At 34.9% G+C, this 21859-nt stretch overlaps 1 protein-coding gene and 1 pseudogene across 4 annotated transcripts in view; both read right to left on the bottom strand.

The window, feature by feature from the left end:
- ACAP2 (ArfGAP with coiled-coil, ankyrin repeat and PH domains 2) overlaps positions 1-21859 on the bottom strand; it is a 162717-nt gene that overhangs the window by 34845 nt on the left and 106013 nt on the right. For all 4 annotated transcript variants that reach the window (XM_027108310.1, XM_027108324.1, XM_027108302.1 and 1 more), the window contains 5 exons: positions 18677-18860; positions 14910-14954; positions 11947-12042; positions 6267-6341; positions 1137-1249 (listed from right to left, as the gene is read on the bottom strand). In XM_027108310.1, the coding sequence (XP_026964111.1) occupies positions 1137-1249; positions 6267-6341; positions 11947-12042; positions 14910-14954; positions 18677-18860 (513 nt within the window). The remainder of the gene's footprint in view (positions 1-1136; positions 1250-6266; positions 6342-11946; positions 12043-14909; positions 14955-18676; positions 18861-21859) is intronic.
- Positions 5350-5498, bottom strand: LOC113624209 (uncharacterized; annotated as a pseudogene).

Below are 21859 nucleotides of genomic sequence, written 5' to 3'. Positions count from 1 at the left end.
CAATAAATGTTTTTTCTATAACCTCATCACCAAGGACTCAAAATTAGTGCACAAGGAATCCATTTCAATGTACTGAATATCCAAGCATAATCATTTCCAGTTGAATTAACAAAAATGTATACTAAATTAAACTTACCAAGAAAATTCTATTTATTTTGCTACTGTCCATTTTTTTAAAAAGAAAACAATCTATCATTAAGTGAATTCATATCTGTTCAAGCAGCAAATAATATACATTCAACCAATAATATAATAGTGTATCAATTAACCAGAACCCAATACTATTTTCAATTATTACAAAACTGTTCTAACTACTCTTTTTTTTTTTTGCAAGAAGGGAGGCATCCTTGAATAAAAGGCTAATCACTGCTATTCAGAAGAATGATCCTGAGACAATACAATCTTTTTTTTTTGCTTTAATGTCTGAAATTATTCCACTTTATTAATACATAAGAAAATAAAATATTTTACACATTCATTCAAAAGACATTTACTGGATCAATATATATAAAAATCAGTTTAGAAAAAAACATTTTAAGTTTTCGGTAGGCATCAAGTTTAGAAAAAAGAAGCACCAGCTGCCATACTCACTTCACACATAAAAACAATTCCATATCCTATAACTCCTGGTTAAAGTTATTGCAAAGATCCAAAGATCAGAATCACCTCACTTAAAGATTCACAAGCCAAAATTAAGTAAAAATGTACATAAACAGCATATAGGGAGGAACCCAAAGGGAAAAAAAAAGCTCACTTGTCATATTCATCCATTATATTCAAAATATAATTTGCAATCAGATCTATTTGGTAACAAATATGGGAGGAAGCTCACATTTAAAAATTTATTCATTGTAATGATCTAGTCACTACAGACCAAGCAGTATAAAAAGTCTCCTTGTTTCCTGGTTTAAACTTCGCTTAAATTTTAAAATTTAGAATTACTACTGTTACTTTTGACTTGCTTCGTAAGGCCCCTTTCCTAGAAGGGCCTTATCTTATCTTCAATGGACTGGGTTCAGGAAAGTTACTAGGGACTGTGAATTTAGGGAATTATGAAGGAAAGAGTTGCCAAACCAAAGGGAAAGTCAGAAAACTGAGAATATGGAAAGAGCAAGACTAGATTTGAAATATATTACCTGTTCCAAGTTTTGAAGGCATTGCTGGCTCGTTTGAACAGATAACCTTCCATAACAATGCCATTTGCAGCATCTACATTATATTCTAGCTTAGAATCATCACTGGAGAAATCCTAGACAAAATAACACATTAAAAAGTTCATATGATTTTTACTGATTTCCCTAGACAACAAATCTATCCTAGAGAAACAGCTCAAACAGTAAAAAGCTTTGTATTAAAATAGTTATATCAACAATATTCATAAGAAAGCAGGGGAGACCTCAATGTTCAAAAATAGAAGAATGCTTCAATATATTGATGTATTTCAATCCAGTAGACTATTATGCAATAACATAGATGAGTATACAGAATATACATTAAAAGAGAAAAAACAATATAAATTTTATAAATTATACAGCTTGGGTAAATAAATTGTATATACACTGTGATTAAAAGCACAATATGTATACAAATAGACAAAGGGAATAACTCGATATTCTACAGGTGTTATGTTTAAAATGTCTTCATTTAATCCCAATATTTTATGGTTATGTGTCTGCTAACAATTTTTTTTAAAGGAATATGGGTATATTTAATTGGGATTATTTAAATCTACCACTATTTTCTAAATATATTACTATTATGGCAGTTTTAAAAATCTGGTAGAAACAATAACTCCACTGTTTGGGGGTTCAAAAAAGGATTAAAATAAAATTATTTTTGCAAAGGAGAAGCACCACAGTGTGAAGTAAGCATTCCGAGCTCACTTTTTTATGAGGACTATAGAACCACTCACAGGCATTTTCTATCATTCTAATCATTCTAGTTTTCACTTGAATGCAATTCAAACTTTCAATTTTCCTCCAAGGATTCATGAATTTTTGAAATCAGAATTACCATATTTAAAATATTTCCTGGTGAATTTCCAAAGTAATTTCAACAAAACTGCAAGACTGCTGTGATCCCCAAATTGAAAACTCTAAAGATCAGTCTTGAAACTTTCAAAATTATTTCTGGACCAATAATCAAAATTAGAATGCTATCCTATTAGAGAGTAGTAGACTTTCTGTCTTGAGAAAGATTTTGGTAGAGGCTGGATGACCACCTGCCAGAATGCTGGGATGCGGGGGTCCTGCACTGGAGGGGAAACGGAGTGAGAACCACCTAAGGGCTTTCCAAATCTGACTCTAAGACTATGGAAAGAGGAAACAGACTAACTTCAGAATTAAAAACAAACACTGCTGACATCTCTCAAAATTTAATCATAAAGACATAATAATCCAAAATAATCAAATGAAATAACCTGTAAATAAATTGCTACATTTCTTCCTGCTTTAATACTTTGGGGGAAAAAATCAGGGAAATTTTAATTCCTTCATTTAAAATTTACTTGAAGCTATAATTTAATTATGTAGACAGAATTAAGTCAGCAACAGATGTAATTGAGTTTGGCAACATTCTAAAAATTTCATTTGTAACATCGGCATCTTTGCAATGCATTATAAGTATTTTTTTCTAATTTCAACTATTTTTCTTGAGATAAATTAAGTCTTCAGTATAATTCCTATTAACATCAATTAATATTTTATAGTACTTAAAATGTGATAGATATGATTTTATAATGAAAGCAACCAATAATGTTGAATAAAATATATAATATTAGAATTTAAATACACTGATGAGCTGACAAATTGGAAGGAATACTCAAAGGCAAAAGAATAAGTGAAAATTGGAAGCCACAGGGGTAAGCAGAGCAAGGAAGCCAAGTCTCCCATTAAGGGTGTTTGTCTCATCAGGAGAACTTGAAGCTCTGGTGTGGGGCCCAAGGAATAGAAGGCAAGGCCAAGGCTGGCCAATGAGGGGACTCTAAGAGAAGCTTTCTCTTTTGAAATTGCAAGAAGGACAAGAAGGACCACTATTATCTCTTTGATTTAAGCTTATTTTAAAAGTCCTAGCCAGCAAGATAAACAAAAAGTAAAGGAAACAATTATTTGCAGATGATGTGACTTTGTACACATAACATCCAAAAGAATCCAGAGATAAGTCAGTATTAAAGAGAGCTTAAAAAGACTACTGGTTACGAAATCAATACATAAAAATCAAATTTTATTCTAATATAGAACAAAAGTAAACAGTGAGAAAAGAAATTTTTACAAGATAATATTTACAATAACATTTGCAATACAATGTAACAAAAGATGTACAAGAAAACTATCAAACTTTATGAAGGACATTAAAGAAAACTTAAATAAATGGAGAAATATTTCAAGCTCATGGACTAGAAGACATTTAAAATAAAGATATCAATTTTTCCCCAAATTGATTCACAGATCCAATGCAATCCCAATCAAAATCCCAAAAGCTATTTTTTTGTAACCTAAAAAGCCACTCCTGAAATTTATATGGAAATGCAGAACTTTGGCAATTCACTTTTGAAGAGAAGGTAGGAGGCTTCGCTTTGTCAGATATCAAGATATGCTATAAAGCTAAAATAATTAAGATAGCACAGTATTGGCATAATTAAGATAAAAAGACCAACAAAACAGAATAGAGTCCAAAACAGACCTCACATGTATGGAAATGTGATGTATAGCAGTATACAACACTGAGTAGTAGGGAGAAACAAACTTTTTAATAACTGAATCTAGATCATTTAGCTACCAATGTGAAAATAAAAGGAAACTGGATCTCTACCTCATACTATATACAAAAAACCAATTACAGATTGACTAAAAAATCTAGATATTGATAAAAGGCAAATCTATAAACACTTAGAAGATGATGCAAATCTATAAACCCTTAGGAGATAGACCATTGTGATCCTCGGATGGGAAGGACACAAAAAGTACCACACAGAAAAGACATTTTAAAAACTATGTGAAAATTTAAAACGTATATACCCCAAAGGGGGGCTAATATCCAGAATATTTGAAGATATGATCAACAGTTAGCTAGGCAACATGATGGAAAAATGGGAGAAAGACTAACAGACATTTAACAAGGAGGATATCCAAATGACCAACAAACTTGGGAGAAGGTCACTAGTGACTAAAGCATAAAGTAAAACCACAACAAGATGTCAATACCTGCCACCAAAATAGGCCAAAAATTTAAAACTTTCACAATACAACGAGGTGGCAAGCAGCAATGGGAACTCTCACACAGTGCTGCTTACCAGGAGTGGTATAACATTTTGAAAAATAATTCAGCATTATCTACCAACACTGAACATATATACACACCCTCTGACCCAGTTTTATTCCTAGGTATAAATCCATCAGAAATGTGTGCATATATCCAAAAGGCATGTACATGAATATGCATAGCATCGTTTCTTCAACTGATCAATTTCAGTTCTTGAAAAAATCTAAACAATTACATTAGACATACTTTTCCTTAATTTTTAGTTTGACTGGATCTTGTTCTTTTCCCTTTTTTTTTTTTTTTTTTTTTTTTTTTTACCTGTAATGCAGCCTTGTGTCAGCATTTAAGGGCAAAAAAAAAAAAAAGGTAAGTATTCATAATGAACAAAAACAGCATTATTCCCTTTAAGGAAAACAATAACTGACAATTATTTAAAATCAAATAAATTTATCAGATTTAATAATCTACTACTCTTGGACATTCGGTACAACACTGAGCTGTTTATACAATAGGGAAAGATATTAAAAGATGCATAGTGCAACAGAAACTAACACGGTACTGTGAAGCAATTATACTCCAATAAAGATCTATTAAAAAAAAGATGCATAATATTCATTAAATAATTCAGTTTAAACAAATAGTCACATGTTTCTAAATTTCATGACCTCTCATTTTAATTAAAAATGATTGGTCCCAATTCTTAAAAATCTTTCTACAGTAACGTCATTAAAACAAGTTATCCAACCAAAAGTGATTCTAACTTTAAACAAAATAAAACATGGAGGTAGTCTTACCTGAATATAACTAGAAGTAATGAATTAAACATGGTCTGGTAGAAAATCTTCCACTTTTTAAATAACGTTTCTCTTTGAGTACTAACAACCCATCACCAATAAAATTTTCCTTACTTTTATTACAGATTTCACTTTCAGTTTTTTCCTCTGACATCTTCTATATCAGATCTAGTTTACTGGTATTTTAAATTCTAAATAAACCATAACAAAAGTTGATTTGACTGCTCAATACCAAGAGAATAGATTTCTTAAAGCAATGCTAGAAGGTATCTTTTTTTTTTTTTTTTTGTCTTTTTAGGGGAAAGTGTGATAGCAGTCCCCCACTACCAAAAATTATGCAGTCAAGTTTCCCACGTTTGGGGAAATTGTAGGTGTGGGATGGATAAGCCTCACCCTGGGAAAACCACCTTTGTGATCATGGTATCTCTCCTGCCAGGTAAGTACAGAACACATCTTTTTTCATACTTTTTACATACATTCAACCTCCAGTTGTCTCTTTTTATTTTCAGATTACTACACACAAAAAAATGTCAATGACTATATAAGATAAAATATTATTAGACTGAGTTCCAGGTATATCATATTCAAAGCTTTTAGCACACAGAAACAAAAACTGTTTTCACATTTAAAGCTTCATTTTTAAATATATATTTTTCAAACATTAGTTTAGCTAGACTTAGGCAAATTAATAAGAAATGCAAGTGAAATTTCAGCATCACTTGAGAGAGTAAGTGCTGCCTTAGAGTGACTGCAGCTGGAAATTCCTAGTACCAAACACACACATTGATGCTACAGTGTTCTCCAACCCATGACCACCTCCAAGCACCCCCCCATCCACCGCCCCCCACATATACACACACATTTTTACAGGTGGTTGGTGATATCCTAACTGAAACTATAAGTAGTGTTTTAAACCCTAAGGGCCACTTTTAAAGCAGTTAAGGCCCTAAGAGACTGATGTTTTTATAAACTGGTTCAAGAGCATGGCTTTCAAATATTTTGATATAAAATAATAATAAAATACAAACCTGAACATCAGAAAAATATTTTATTTTTTACAAAAAACGGAGGAATTTATCTATACAATACAATCTTTAATTATTAAAGCAACTCAAAGGATCCTTTCCAACACAATGATATCCTGCTGAAACCAATAATCAAGAAATTGTGTAAAATGGGAATTAATCTCCTTTAACTTCTCCCCTCAAGTACCTTTTGTTGAATGGTGGAATGTTTTTGCTCCATTTCTCTTTTCTCCTTTGCTGCATCCACAACCAGTCGATCCAACTATAAAAGGAGTAAATGATAGAGACTTAGAAGTTAAAGAAAGAAAGACATGATTATTTTTCAAAACTCATACTCCAAATCAGTCAGTCAATTGAGGTTTACCTAAAAAGGCATTTTGGCTACAACTTTAAAGTGGAAGTTCTTTATTTTCTGGTATCATATCCTCTTTGAGAAGGTCTTTAATTCCTCTAGGGAAAACATTTCTAAGAGCAACCATGGTTCCAAGCAATTGTGACAGGTGGCCCTGTCTAAGGCACAACAGTGATAACATGCTCACCCCTTGAATTAAGGAGAATGACTCTAGATTAAGTTGTCTGCTGATGCACTCAGCAATTCTGGTAGTCGCTATCAAAGACAGAAAGAAGATATACTGGTGATTTTTCTTCCCAAACAGCAAAAAGTAGCAGCTAAGCTAGTGTATGCCAGCCTCACAAGTTCAATGTAACAGACACTTCCAATCACTCAAGATGCATGATGTTTTCAAGTTGGCTTCCTAATATTACAATAAAATCTAAAAGGTAGAAAAAAAAATTCAACAGATAAAAGAGAAAGCAAGAAAGGAGGGAGGGAGGGAATAGAATAGAATAGAGTAGGAGAGGACAGAATAGGATAGAATAGAACAGAATAGAATAGAATAGAAACCATTCATTAGATCAGAGTATAAAATCACCAATTTTTAAAGTCCTTTTATTAAAAAAAAATTTAAAAACTTATGAAATCATAAAATCCCATTTCTTTCTTGATCCTTTCCATCAGAAGAGAAATATCTGGCTTCCAGTATTATGACAAAAGCACTGGCTTCTTGAACTCCTCTTTGCTGGAATAACAAAAATTGGGTTATAAAATACCCCATTATGTGGGTCTACTCTTCTAAACTGTGATGCATGTCATTTCATCTTTTTCTTTTTTTTTTCCCCGGTAGGCGGGCCTCTCACTGCTGTGGCCTCTCCCGTTGCGGAGCACAGGCTCTGGACGCGCAGGCTCAGCGGCCATGGCTCACGGGCCCAGCCGCTCCGTGGCATGTGGGATCTTCCCAGACCAGGGCACGAACCCGCGTCCCCTGCATCGGCAGGCGGACTCTCAACCACTGCGCCACCAGGGAAGCCCTGTCATTTCATCTTTGAACACCCATCACCTCAAACTGACTAATGTGTGATAAATGAATAAATAAAAATGTAAATGTCAACAGACTACAGAGACAAAGTATTAAATGTCAAAATGTTCTCATTGATACCTTTAAAAACAAAACTGAAAAAGGCCTTCTTAAAAGACTGTGTGATCCTTTATTCACTATCACAAATGGTGTTTTTTTTCTACAGGAGACAAATTCTGACCACAGAATCTTAATATCACTGAATAATAATAAAGAACCAAAAGAAAACACTGAAATAGAACTATCACTATTATAAAATATTTTACTTAGATGGCAACTATACCACTCCACTTTAAGATCTAATGCATACTTACCTTAGTGACATGCTGCATTGATTTAATGGGTAATGCTGCGCTAGGAAAATGTTTGTCCTTAATAGTTTCTTATACTGAATGAGTGGAATAACCATTATATCCTTGTTTTATAGCCTTTAAGTGAAAGGCATGTTAATGTTTTTCATACATTCAGATTGAAGTGCAGCAGAAGGCAGCCCCCAAGATTCAAACTGATATTTCTAAACTTGCATGCATGTACTTTCCACACCAGTACTACAATGCTAGTGATGGTAGTAAAATTGTCAACTTGGTAGTAAATTTCTCTGCTGCATCCCACCCCACTGCTATTGCAGCAGAAAGGGAGGAAATCCCCTCTCTCTGTTGGGGCAGAAGTATAAAGAAAAAGATATCTTCCAACATGGTGGAGTACTGGAGGACGTATGAGTTGGGGAGGTGCGACGGCTGGCAGTCTTGTCTCCTAGATGCTGGGTACTGTATCAGGAAGAGAGAGTTTGGAGCACAGTAGCATGTGTCCCGTGTTTCTATTAGTGTTGGGCATCATGAGGTTAATAGGCTCCTATACCTAACCAGGTGCCCCCAATCCTCTACCTATGTATTGAATCTCCTACACTCCTAGCACCTCAGATTTCACCACTTCTCTTTCTGCCCTTCAACTTCTCCCATTCCCATTTCTTTTTAAATTTGTGCAAATAATACCTTAAATAAAACCTTCCTACAACTCATACTCCCCTCTAGCTACTACCTGCTCTCCTTTCTTCACAATACAACTTCTTAAAACATTTTTCCCTGTTCTCCACTTGCCCATTTCATATTCATCTACCCACTGTAATTAAGCTTCCACCTCTTGGACCCTCAACTCTCACATCAGTAACACATAACCTTCTTGCTGCTAAACCCAAGAGGTAGTTCTCAGTCCTAGGGTTACTCGACCTTCTTTCCAGTATTTGCACTGACAACCACCCCCACCTTTCTGAGACACTCTTTCCTTGCCCTGTGCTACCATGATTTTCTGGTTTTCCACCTCCTCTCCCATCAGTGTTCTCACGGAGCCCCTCTTACCTAGCCGTCTCTTAAAAGTAGATCATTCTTAGGGCTCTGTCCCAAGCCAAATCTCTTTTTACTGCATACTTGTGGACCTTGACCTTAACTTACAAAATCAAAATTATTAGGCATGGTGTTCGGTCACTTATGTTTTTTTAAAATAGGTTCATGATTTTGAAATACCTATTAACTTTCCTTGGGTCAATTCACACACTCTTGTGATTGCAATTAGCAATTATATGCTATTGACCCCTTTAGTGTTTCTTTCTCTTGAACTCCAGATATACCCACTTAGATGTCCTATTCTCAAAATCAACACATTTAAACTTGAACTCATCATGTCCCTCCACTCTCAAATTGGCTACATCTTAACTATTCCTCAAGTCTATCTATTTATCTCCACCCTTACCGCCAGGACCCTAGTTCCAGATGCCATAATCTCATAACTGAATTACTGAAAGAATATCCTAACTGGCCACCTCCAATCAGGCCATATTATCCACCAGGCACTACAGGCACCGGAGTTTAGATGCTTTTCAAGGACCTGCAAAATTACTTGAGACCTGGGACGGTAAAAACTGAAATTAATAAATGTCAAAATATACAATTATTGAAACTAGTCAACTACAAACCAATTCATTTTTTTGATAAACTATACTTAATGTAAGATGAGGGTACAATCTAATGTTTGATTAAGATGTGGGGAGTGCCTGGGGCCTAGGAAGGTCTTGCCTTCTTCCCAATTCTGGGCTGGATGTACTGTATACATGTTACAGTAACACTTTGATCCTCCAATATGTGGTAGGGATAGCTGGTTGCCTCCCAACATCCATTCTCTCCTCCTTTCTTAACAACAGAATCCCCAAATTCTAGTAGGTTAACATGGTTACATGCATTGAGACTAAATTTCCCACCTTTCCTTGCAGCTAGTGTGACACTGGGTCATACACAGAAGTGGAATATACAATTTCTAGGAAATATCCTTAAAGAGAGGGAATGAATCTTTCTTTCCCCTTTCCTCCTTCCCGTTGGCTAGCATTTGGATATGAAGGCTAAAGCTTGATAAACCACTTTGAACCATTAGGTAGAATCCAAAGATATAATAAGCCTGTGTCCCTGCAGATTAAGTGACCACCATACTAGGCCTTTGGTTTTACATAGAAGAAATAAAATTCTATCTTGTTAAAGCTCCTACTATTTCTGGTTTTCTATCACATGCAAACAAATCTAATCTCCATTTATATACCCAGACAGGGCACTCAGCACAGAGATTAATAGTGTGGTGACTTGTTATTTTCTTCCAATAGATTAAGTTCTGTAGAGGCACGGAAGAGCATTTCTATAATTCACAGCATATGCCCTGCACACCATCTTTCCCCAACACCATCCCAACACACACACACAGACACACATGCACACATGCATGCACCACATTTATTTTTGGTCAATGAATGCAATTCTCATTCTGCTCTTACCTTTTCCCCATTTCCCTAAACTCTATTTTTCATCCTTAATCCCTCTCCTCAGAAAGTAACCTGAACCATTTTGGGAAAGAAAATCAACTGAAAATTGACAGAAATCCAGAAAACTCACCAGTCAACAAAAAAGAATGTCCGGGAACAGATCTAACATAAAGTTTTGATTAGATATCAAAAATAATTTGGATGTAATAAAATTTCTATATAATATTCTTATATATAATTCATGCATGTGCATGTGTATGTACATGTGTATAAAATGAAAAAGTTCCCAAGAGTTCTATAATCTTAAGATTCTAAAATTTTATTATTCAAAATAGCAAAATGCAAATTTCTCTGAAAATAAAAAAAGAGCTATAACTCAAATAAAATACCAATTAGGATAGTAACTCAATAATCCAAATGTAAGAAACAAAAAAATAAATCCAGCTATGTATACTGTAAAACAAACACTTTGTTTTAAAATTCTTCTTTTTGGTACCCTAATATACTATCTGCAACATTTTCTTTAACTTTAATCTTATTTTTGGTTACACATTTAACCCATACATAAATCTGCTATAGCACCAAACTTCATCATTAAATAAACTGTCAAATTTCCCAATATGCTAAATCTCTTTAAAAATACAGATACTAGAACAAAGACTACAAAAGGAAAAATAAACAAGTCAAACTACATCAAACTAAAAAGCTTCTACACAGCAAAGGAAACCATGAGCAAAATGAAAAGGCAACCTACCAAATGGCAGAAAATATTTACAAGTCATGTATCTGATAAGGGGTTAATATCTAAAATATATAAATAACTCAGACAACTTAACAGAAAAAAAAAATTCAATTAAAAAATGGGCAGAGGATCTGAACAGACATTTTCCCACAGAAGACATAAGATGGCCAATAAGGGGTCAAAGGTACTCAATGTCACTAATGATGAAAGACATGCAGATCAAAACCACAGGGAGATATTGCCTCACACCTGTTAGAATGGCTGTCATCAAAGATAAGAGAAGACTGTCAAGGATGTGGAGAAAAGGGAACCCTTGTGCACTGTTGGTGAGAATGAAATTGGCACAGCCACTATGAAAAACAGTATGGAGGTTCCTCAAAAAATTAAAAATAGAACTACTATGTGATCCAACAATTCCACTTCTGGGTATTTACCTGAAGGAATCGAAGACACTAACTCGAAAAGATATCTGCATCCCCACATTCACTGCAGCATTATTTAGCCAAGATATGGAAGTAACCTAACTAAGTGTCCGTCAATAGATGGATTTTAAAATGTGGTATACATATACAGTGGAATATTATTCAGCCATAAAAAAGGAAATCCTGCCTTTTGCAACAACATGGATGGATCCTGAGGGCATTACACTAAGTGAAATAAGTCAGACACAGAAAGACAACTACTGTGTGATCTCACTGATATGTGGAATTAAAAAAAAACAAAAACAAAAAACAGAACTCATAGTAAAAACAGACTGGAGGTTGCTAGAAGTGGGTGTTGGCGGTGGGAAAATGGGTGAGTGGGGTCAAAAGGTACAAAACTTCCAGTTATATGTATGTCAATTATATTTCAATTTAAAAAAATACAGATATTGGTATATAACACAGAATCAAGAAGTACAGTACATTACCTGTGCACCAAGATCCTTCATGTAGGGCCCAAGTTCACTAAATAGATCATATCCTTGATGAAAGAAGGCCAGATGGGCATACATAAAGGATAACATCTAACAGGAGGAAAAAATGGTTAGCATTTTAAAATCAATTCTTAGATAAATATTCTGAAATTTAAAAAAAAATTCTCATCCTATCTATTGTTTAAAAATTATTCCACCAGAGCCCAAAATAGCAAACCTATTTAAAATTAAACTGAGTCATTTTTCTTATAAGAGTATTACAAAAATATTTTCAAACTTATATTGCAATAATTCAAAGAATCAAGTTTCCAATAGCTTCACCATCTTTCCAGGTACATTATAAAATATCTATGTGTCTTTCAACAAAATTCACTGGCAAAACCTCAAATTACAAATAAAACATTAAAATATTAGGAGGGGACATATGAAGCTCTCAAAACAAAGCAATCACATATACTTTACAACCCGTAGATCACTAAGCACAACATGAAATAGGGGCATGCTCATTTTTTTCTCAAGATAGCAAAATAAAATGAGGCAACAGACTTTGCCAATATGGAGATTTTGTTATATTCATTCCAAAAATTCAAAAATGATTAATGCGTTAAGATTTTTTTCTAAGTTTTCCTACATTTTACCTATTCATGAGAGAAAAAACTCTTATTTTCATTAAATTTTTACATGAGAAGGAATTAATTCAATCACAATACTGAAAGAATCCTCCAAACATCCCTGTTATTTTTAGCAAGAAGAGACATCTGTTTAATTCTGTAAAATCTAAAATAGGTCAAAAGGTCCTTAATACTCAAGAATCCTTCAAAAGGAATTTTTTTGGGAGAGAAAAACCAATAAAATAAAACACAATGACAAAAGGACAAAGCTCACTAAAAGATGATTCTGGAATTAGATAACGCCGGTTGTACAACTTTGTGAATATGATTTTAAAAAACACTAAATATATTTTAAAAAAAGAGAGGAAGAGATTAATAGTTACAAGTACATAAAAAGTAAAATATGCCTGCACATCAAAACACAGAATAAGCATATTAAAAGATAAATAATAAACTAGGAAAAAACACTTGACAAAGGGTTACTTGTCTTAATAGATAAGAGATGTTACAAATCAATATGAAAAGCATGAAGACCCCCACAAAAAAAGAGGGGAAGGACATAAATAGAAAACATAGTGACCAAGAAAAAAAAAGGTGTGGGGGGGGGACATTCATACTCATTTGCCACAAAGAAATCCAAAATTAAACAATGAGATGACATTTTCAATCTACCAAATTGTGGTAGAGTGGGGGAAATGAATACCCAGTGCTGGTAAAATGTGGAAAAATGTTCACTCTCACACACTATTAGTGGAAATTTTGTGTAACCCTTAAAATTTGACAATATTCCTTAAAAGTTTCAATAAATGCTTCAACGCTTTGACTAAGTAATCTCTTGTCTTAATCTACCCGAAGGAAATATTATTCATTTAGAATGATCACTATAATGCTACGCTTTATGTCAAAAACAGGGAAATTACTTAAAATCCATTAATAGGTAAAGTTAATTTACGGTATATTCAAGGTCAGCAAACTGACCTACAAACTATATCCAGCCCTACCACCTGTTTTTGGATGGCCTACGGGCTAACAACGGTTTTTGCATTTTTAAATGGTTAAAGAAAATGAAAAGAAGACATGAAATTCATGACACGTAAAAATTATATAAAATTCAAATTTCCATGTTCATAAAAAATGTTTTATTAGAACAGTCATGCCATTCATTTACATATTGTCTATGACTGCTTTCCTATTACAATAGAACAGCTGAGTAGTTGCAACACAGACGATACGGCCTCCAAAACCTAATATATTTACTACCTGGCCCTTCAAAAAAAACGTTTGCTCACCCCTATTGTATTCATATGGTAGAATTCTACCTGGTCACATCGTTAAATAAAAAAATATTTAATGACTCATGATGATTTTGGAGTGTATTAGTGAAAAAAGAAAATTATAGAACAGTATGTAGGAATGATTCCTATTTTGTTTTTAAAAATTAAATGGAATTTTAAGAGGTGTATATACATTTTCACATACACACACACACAGGCGCACGCACACAAACAGAGAAAAAAGACAAAGATTACACCAAGATATTAATAGTGGTTCTCTCTTGGTAGTAGCATTTATAAGTATTTTTATTCTTCCTTCATATATTTTATTTTCCAATTTTCTACAATTAACATACATTACTCTCAATCTGGAAAAGGTGGTGGAGGTAAACAGGAAGTATAATGTTCTCATCTGATAAGAAATAACATAAATATTAACAGAGAATTTAGGAAAAACCTAGGTGTGGACAAGGATCAAAAGCAATTTCTGTAGATCCTTTGAGAAAAAAAAACCCATAAAAAAACTTTAGTGAACAAAATCAGAGAGGAGAAATTATTTCTAAGGTTCTCAAAATATAAAAGAGTGTAATGTATATATGACTATCATCCTCTGCCCACTTCCTTGTTAGCTTTTAAGACGAAAAATGGGCAAATAAAAAATCACTGTTGCCATGCCATCCTTCAAATTTCATCTCGTTTGTTTTCTACCTGCACTCCAAAAAGTTGATACACCATCTACAGCCCTAAGGGAAAAATTCTGTAAAATGACGCTATGTATGCCCTCAATCTCAAATTATTTAAGTGTCTGCTTTAAGCAGATTACAGTGTAATTATAGATGAGACACACATAAATAACTATAACATAAAGGAGACCAAAAAAAGTGGTTAAGTGACATATAAGAAGTACAAAAATATCATTAAGTAAGATTAATTATGAACCTGGAATAAATAAATAAGTCAATAAATAAATATACATACACACACACATATATGGTGCTATTTTAAAAACTTAAATATAGACATTTAACTTCATATGAAAATATTTAGAACATCATTTCAATAAATATCTTACTGATTTCAGGATTTCTGATCTCCTTTTTGATTGAAGGACGTTAATCTGAGGGAAAATGCACTTGGTTAATCACCTATGCATTATTTTTAAAACTAATCCAGAATGCAATATTGTAAAATTTGCTTATTCTAATACTTTTCCAGAAAAGTAAATGAAAACAAAGTTCAAGTTTTTCACCTTTTGACCTGCTTTTTGCAAAAACAGTTAAGACAAACATACCAATGAAACTCTCATCCATTTTTTCAACTTAAAGAAAAACTGGCCATGTTCAAACCATAATATTGTACTGTACTAATAAAACTATCACCTTGATAAACTTTTGAATTTCTTAGAATTCCATCTTCTCTCCACCCTCCTTATCTAATTGCTCTTTTAACATACATCCTTAATACAAATTCTAATCACTTTTACCACTACCACCAACCACCATATCTTTTCCTGACTGCTATAATAGTCTATGAACTAGTCTCTGTTTCCACTCTTGACACTTCATTCTCCACACAGCAACCAGAGTGATCTTTTCAAACAATAAATAAGATCATGTACGTCTGTATTAAAACCTTCCAACTCCCTACTGTAGCCTACAAGGCTGTTTGTGAAGAGGCTCCTGCTACCTCTCCCACCTAATTTTATACTACAGTACTTTCCCCTTTTCTGTGGTCCAACCACAACCCAAGAGTACTCCCACCTCAATGCCTTTGTACTATTTGTTCTGTCCTCATGTCATGATTTTCTTCCCAGATGGGCACAAGGCTCTTATCCATCAGGTCGCAGCTTAAACAGTATCTGCTCACAAAGGTCTAAAGTAGGCCTTTAAGCAGTCTTTAGTACACCAACCCTATTTATTTTCTTTATAGTATTCATAACTACCTCATATTTTATTTACTTATTTATTTTCCCCAGCTAAAACATAAGCTCCATGAGATCAAGGTCGTGCTTTATTCCCAGCTGTATCCTCCAAGCTGTATATATTAGGCACTCAGAAATATTTGTTGAACAAATTAATGGATCTTAAATAAATATTTTAATTAGACCAAACTATTGAAAGATCAGTAATTATAAAAGTTGCCTTCTGTGGTATCTCTCCCAACTCTAGAAATTCACAACAAACATTTTATTTTTGTCTGTTATTTATTATATATCAGCTTAATGAAATACAATGTTTACACAAGAAAAGAATCATGAACTCTTTGCTAAAATTTCCAAAAGGTTACAGAATATCTTTTTAATATGTCCTTCCCACTGAATGTTCCGCCTGTTGTTTAATAAGGTAATTTTAAAGCACTGATCAGAAAACAAAAACAGACCAAGAGGGGACTTCCCTGGTGGCGCAGTGGTTGAGAGTCCGCCTGCCGATGCAGGGGACACGGGTTCGTGCCCCGATCCAGGAAGATCCCATATGCCGCGGAGCGGCTAGGCCCGTGAGCCATGGCCGCTGAGCCTGTGCGTCCGGAGCCTATGCTCCGCAACGGGAGAGGCCACAACAGTGAGAGGCCCGCATACCGCAAAAACAAACAAACAAACAAACAAACAAAAAACAGACCAAGAGGGAATTTCTTGGTGGTGCAGTCGTTAAGAATCCGCCTGCCAATGCAGGGGACACGGGTTCGAGCCCTGCTCTGGGAAGATCCCACATGCCGCGGAGCAACTAAGCCCGTGTGCCACAACTACTGAGCCTGTGCTCTAGAGTCCATAAGCCACAACTACTGAGCCTGCATGCAGCAACTACTGAAGCCCACGTGCCTAGAGCCCGTGTTCTGCAACAAGAGAAGCTACCGCAATGAGAAGCCCGTGCACCACAATGAAGAGTAGCCCCCGCTTGACGCAACTAGAGAAAGCAGGCGCACTGCTATGAAGACCCAATGCAGTCAAAAATAAATAAATAAATAAATAAATAAACAAATAAGTAAAGACAGACCAAGAAAAATCTAGTAACTGTTTACCTAAGCACTAGTTTCTTCTGCATGTCTGTTTCAAGGTCTATTCAGTTTTGAGAACTAAAAGATTAACTTTCAAATGCTCTAAGTAAAAGCTTAGAAAAATGTTAAAAATGCCTGTTTGACAATGAAAAACAGCATACATTTGAAAATACAAAAGTATATTCAAATATTTAGAGAAACTAAAGCATGACACTCTATAAATCTGAATATTTCTTACTTACTATTCTCTAAAACAGACACTTTGGCCATATGGTAAAATAACGCAACAGTTCTCATTAGAAAAATCAAACAAATAGTTATAAGAGAGGTGAGGTCCTAACTTAAAACTAGTGGATGGACGTCAAAGGAAACGGACAGTTTATAATGTGTAAATTTGAAAATAATGAATATTTTAGGTAACTTCCCCCCTTCCCAAATAAAATTTAAAATTAAGTAAGCTGTTCACTCTTTCAAAAAACATTACCTATCTATTTTCCAACCACTGGACTAGAGGGAAGGGATATAATCTAGGAGTAGGAAAGACATATAAATAAATAATTTCAATAAATGAGATAAGTGCTCTAACAGCAATGTGTATGACAATAATATGGCAGCACAGAGGAAACAGAGACAAGAATGATTCATTTTGCCTGGAAAAGCTTGAGTAATTGTGACCACAGAACAGAGAATGAATTGCTAATGGGCAGGTTAAAAGCAACACAAGAAAGATCAATTTTTATGAGAACATCTTAATACTCGAGACAAGAAGCAGTAAGAACTAGTGTTGCGGCTGCAGCAGAGTGAGAACGAGGTACATAGAACTTTTCAAGGCAATTTTGACTGTTAGATATAGTAGCTAAGAATGAGAAGAATATCTGATATGATTCTCCAATTCTGATTTCTATGATTAAGAGGGTGATACTACTCAGTATGGTAACGGCAATACAAAGTCATTTGAGAAGAAGAAAGATTTTAGTTTTAGACACAAAAGGAATGAGGTACTTCTGAGAAAAATATATTTTGTCGCTTATATATGGTGATAATTCAAGCAAAGGGCATGATTAAACTGTAAGGGATTATCATAAAGTCAGAAAACAGGAAGACCAAAGATGGAACCCTAATAGAGAGACTGAAAAGGTGGACAAAGGAGAGAAACCCGAAGTGGAAACTGAAAAGAAACATAAATTAAGATGATGACCTGCAAATGGTTTAAGATACATTAAGACAAAAGTATGTTTCAAGAGAGTGTGGTCTACTATTTCAGTGAAACACAATAGTCAAGTTGGTTAAAAAGTACAATATATCTAATGAATAAGACCTTAACATGAGCCATTTCAGTAGAATGAGGTAGGCAGACTCAGTACTCATACTACTGCAGGAAGTGGTATAAATGTGAGGTAGATAAGACGAGATAGGAAATACAGACTACTCCATGCTAGAAGCCTTTCATTAATAAGTGGAGTGTACTTCATTTTTTAAAATTTAACTTCCCACTTACTGAACAGGAACTTAATAGAAAAAAATCTTAAAGTCATTTTCTACTGTTTTTGCAAAGTTACCTGAGTAGTTTTTAATCACTAATTAGCAATATGTTTACTTAAGTATTTTTTTTTTTTTTTTGTGGTACGCGGGCCTCTCACTGTTGTGGCCTCACCTGTTGCAGAGCACAGGCTCCGGACGCACAGGCTCAGTGGCCATGGCTCACGGGCCTAGCCACTCCGCTGCAGGTGGGATCTTCCCAGACCAGGGCACGAACCCGTGTCCCCTGCATCGGCAGGCGGACTCTCAACCACTGCGCCACCAGGGAAGCCCTAATAGCCATTTTTTGAAAACATATAATAAACATACCTGAAGTACGTAATCTAGGGCTATATGTCGAAAACATTTCCTTGTTGCTGTCAGAATGTTTGTGGCTTCTTCAACTTCATGCTGTTTGTTTCTCTGTACTTGAGCATTTTTTACTAATGCGTTTTCTTTTTCTTCACTGACTTTTTCAAACTGCTTCTTGGCATCTTTGAATTTTCTAAGATCTCTAAAAAAAATTAAAATAGTGAAACTTTCATAAAACTATCTGGATCAAAAACTACCAAAATAACATTTAGAATTTAATTCTTATGTTCCTCTACTTATTTATTTGCAAATGACACTCAATAGCTCTTCCAACTAACATATATATTAGTTTATGAGTACACACTATTCCTGATATAGTCAGCTAGCATTTCCTTACTCAAATCTATACAATTTAAAGTGAAAATAAATTATCAAATTAACATTACAGAAACATAAAAGGCAAAGTTAATTTTTCTAAAGACAAATTCTGGGACATGCACCAATATTTAACCAAATAATTTTTATTTTTTTTTACATTTATTTTTATTTTCTTTAACTGATGAATGGTTGATGTAAAATATTATATAAGTTACAGGTGTATAATATAGTTATATACAATTTTTTTTTTTTTGGTCAATCCCAAACTCCCTAACTATCCCTCCCCCACTCTTCCCTACTGATAACCATAAATTTGTTCTCTGAGTCTGTGAATCTGTAAACTTGTTGTTATTTTTTAATATTTATTTATTTATTTTGGCTGCGCCGAGTCTTAGTTATGGCACATGGGATCTTCATTGCAGCCTGCAGACTCTTACTTGAGGCATGCGAACTTAGTTGTGGCATGCATGTGGGATTTAGTTCCCCAACCAGGGACTGAACCCAGGCGCCCTGCATTGGGAGCATGGAGTCTTACCCACTGGACCACCAGGTAAGTCCATCTTGCCTTTCTCTTTTTCTTTCTTTTTTTTCCCTGTTTTTGTGTGTGTGTATGTGTTTCTTTGTGTATTTTTGTGTGTTTGGTTTTGCTTTTACCATTTGTCTTGGGGGTTTTGCTTGTTCATTTCCTTTTTTTTTTTTTTTTTCTTTCACATGGTACAGCTTGCAGGGTCTTGGTTCTCCGGCCAGGGGTCGGGCCTGACCTTCTGAGGTGGGACAGCCAAGTCCAGGACACTGGACCGCCAGAGAACTCCCAGCCCCAGGGAATATTAATAGGTGAGAGCTCTCCTAGATGTCTCCATCTCAACACCAAGACCCGGCTCCACCCAAGGGCCAGCAAGCTCCAGTGCTGGACGCCTCACACCAAACAACTAGCAAGACAGGAACACAACCCCACCCATTAGCATACAGGCTGCCTGAAGTCATAGGAAGCTCACAGACAACCCAAAACACATCACCTGACACAGCCCTGCCAACCAGAGGGACAAAATACAGCTCCACCCACCAGAACACAAACACCAGTCCCCCACACCAGGAAGCCTACACAGGCCACTGGACCAACCTCACCCACTGGGGGCAGACACCAGAAGCAAGAGCAACTACAGCCTCGCAGACTGTGGAAAGGAGACCCCAAACACAGTAAGTAAAACAAAATGAGAAGACAGAGAAATGTGTTGCAAATGAAGGAGCAAGGTAAACACCCACAAGACCAAACAAATGAAGAGGAAATAGGCAATCTACCTGAAAAAGAATTCAGAGTATTGATAGCAAAGATGATCCAAAATATTGGAAATAGAATGGAGAAAATACAAGAAACATTTAACAAGGACCTAGAAGAACTAGAGAACAGTGATGAACAAGACAATAACCGAAAAGAAAAATACTCTAGAAGGAAGCAATAGCAGAATAACTGAGGCAGAAGAACGGATAAGTGAGCTGGAAGACAGAATGGTGGAAATAACTGCCACAGAGCAGAATAAAGAAGAAAGAATGAAAACAATTAAGAACAGTCTCAGAGGCCTCTGGGACAACATTAAACACACCTACATTCAAATTACAGAGGTCCCAGAGGGAGAAGAGAAAGAGAAAGGGTCTGAGAAAATATCTGAAGAGACTATAGTTGAAAACATCCCTAACATGGGAAAGGAAATAGTCAATCAAGTCTACGAAGTGCAGAGAGTCCCATACGGTATAAACCCAAGGAAAAACACACCGAGACACATTAATCGCATTAAAAAAAATTAAATACAAAGAAAAAATATTAAGCAGCAAGGAAAAAGCAAAAAATAACATACAAGGGAATCCCTGTAAGGTTATGAGATGATTTTTCAACAGAAACTCTGGAGGCCACATTGGAGTGGCAGGATATATTTAAAGTGGTGAAAGGGAAAAAGCTACAACCAAGATTAATCTACCCAGCAAGGATCTCACTCACATTCAACAGAGAAATCAAAAGCTTTACAGACAAGCAAAAGCTAAGAGACTTCAGAACCACCAAACCAACTCTACAACAAATGCTAAAGGAACTCCTCTAAGCCAGAAACACAAGAAAAAGACCTAGAAAAACAACCCAAAACAATTAAGAAAAAGGTAATAGAACTTACATATCGATAATTACCTTACATGTGAATGGATTAAATGCTCCAACCAAAAGACACAAGCTCGCTGAATGGATACAAAAACAAGATCCATATATATGCTGTCTACAAGAGACCCACTTCAGACCTAGGGACACATACAGACTGAAAGTGAGGGGATGGAAAAAGATATTCCATGCACATGGAAATCAAAAGATTTTGATTTCCATGTGCATGGAATACTCATATCAGATGAGATAGACTTACTCATACCAGATAAGATAGACTTTAAAATATAAACTGTTACAAGAGACAAGGAAGAGCACTACATAATGATAAAGGGATCAATCCAAGAAGAAGATATAACAATTACAAATATACATGCACCCAACATAGGAGCACCTCAATATATAAGGCAAATGTTAACAGCCATAAAAGAGGAAACTGACGGTAACACAATAATAGTGGGGGACTTTAACACTTCATTTACACCAACAGACAGATTATCCAGACAGAAAATTAACATGGAAACACAAGCTTTAAATGAGATGGATTTAATTGATATTTATAGGACATTCCACCTGAAAGCAGCAGAATACACTTTCTTCTCAAGTGTACATGGAACATTATCCATCACATTATACATTATACACATTATACATGGAACATTATACATCACATCTTGGGT

The sequence above is a fragment of the Aethalodelphis obliquidens genome, unplaced genomic scaffold (assembly GCF_003676395.1).
Source record: "Aethalodelphis obliquidens isolate GAN/ISIS:26980383/991018 unplaced genomic scaffold, ASM367639v1 scaffold1, whole genome shotgun sequence".
NCBI classification, from domain to species: domain Eukaryota; kingdom Metazoa; phylum Chordata; class Mammalia; order Artiodactyla; family Delphinidae; genus Aethalodelphis; species Aethalodelphis obliquidens.
Note: the sequence above shows the minus strand (reverse complement) of the source record. Positions and strands in the feature narration are given on the sequence as shown.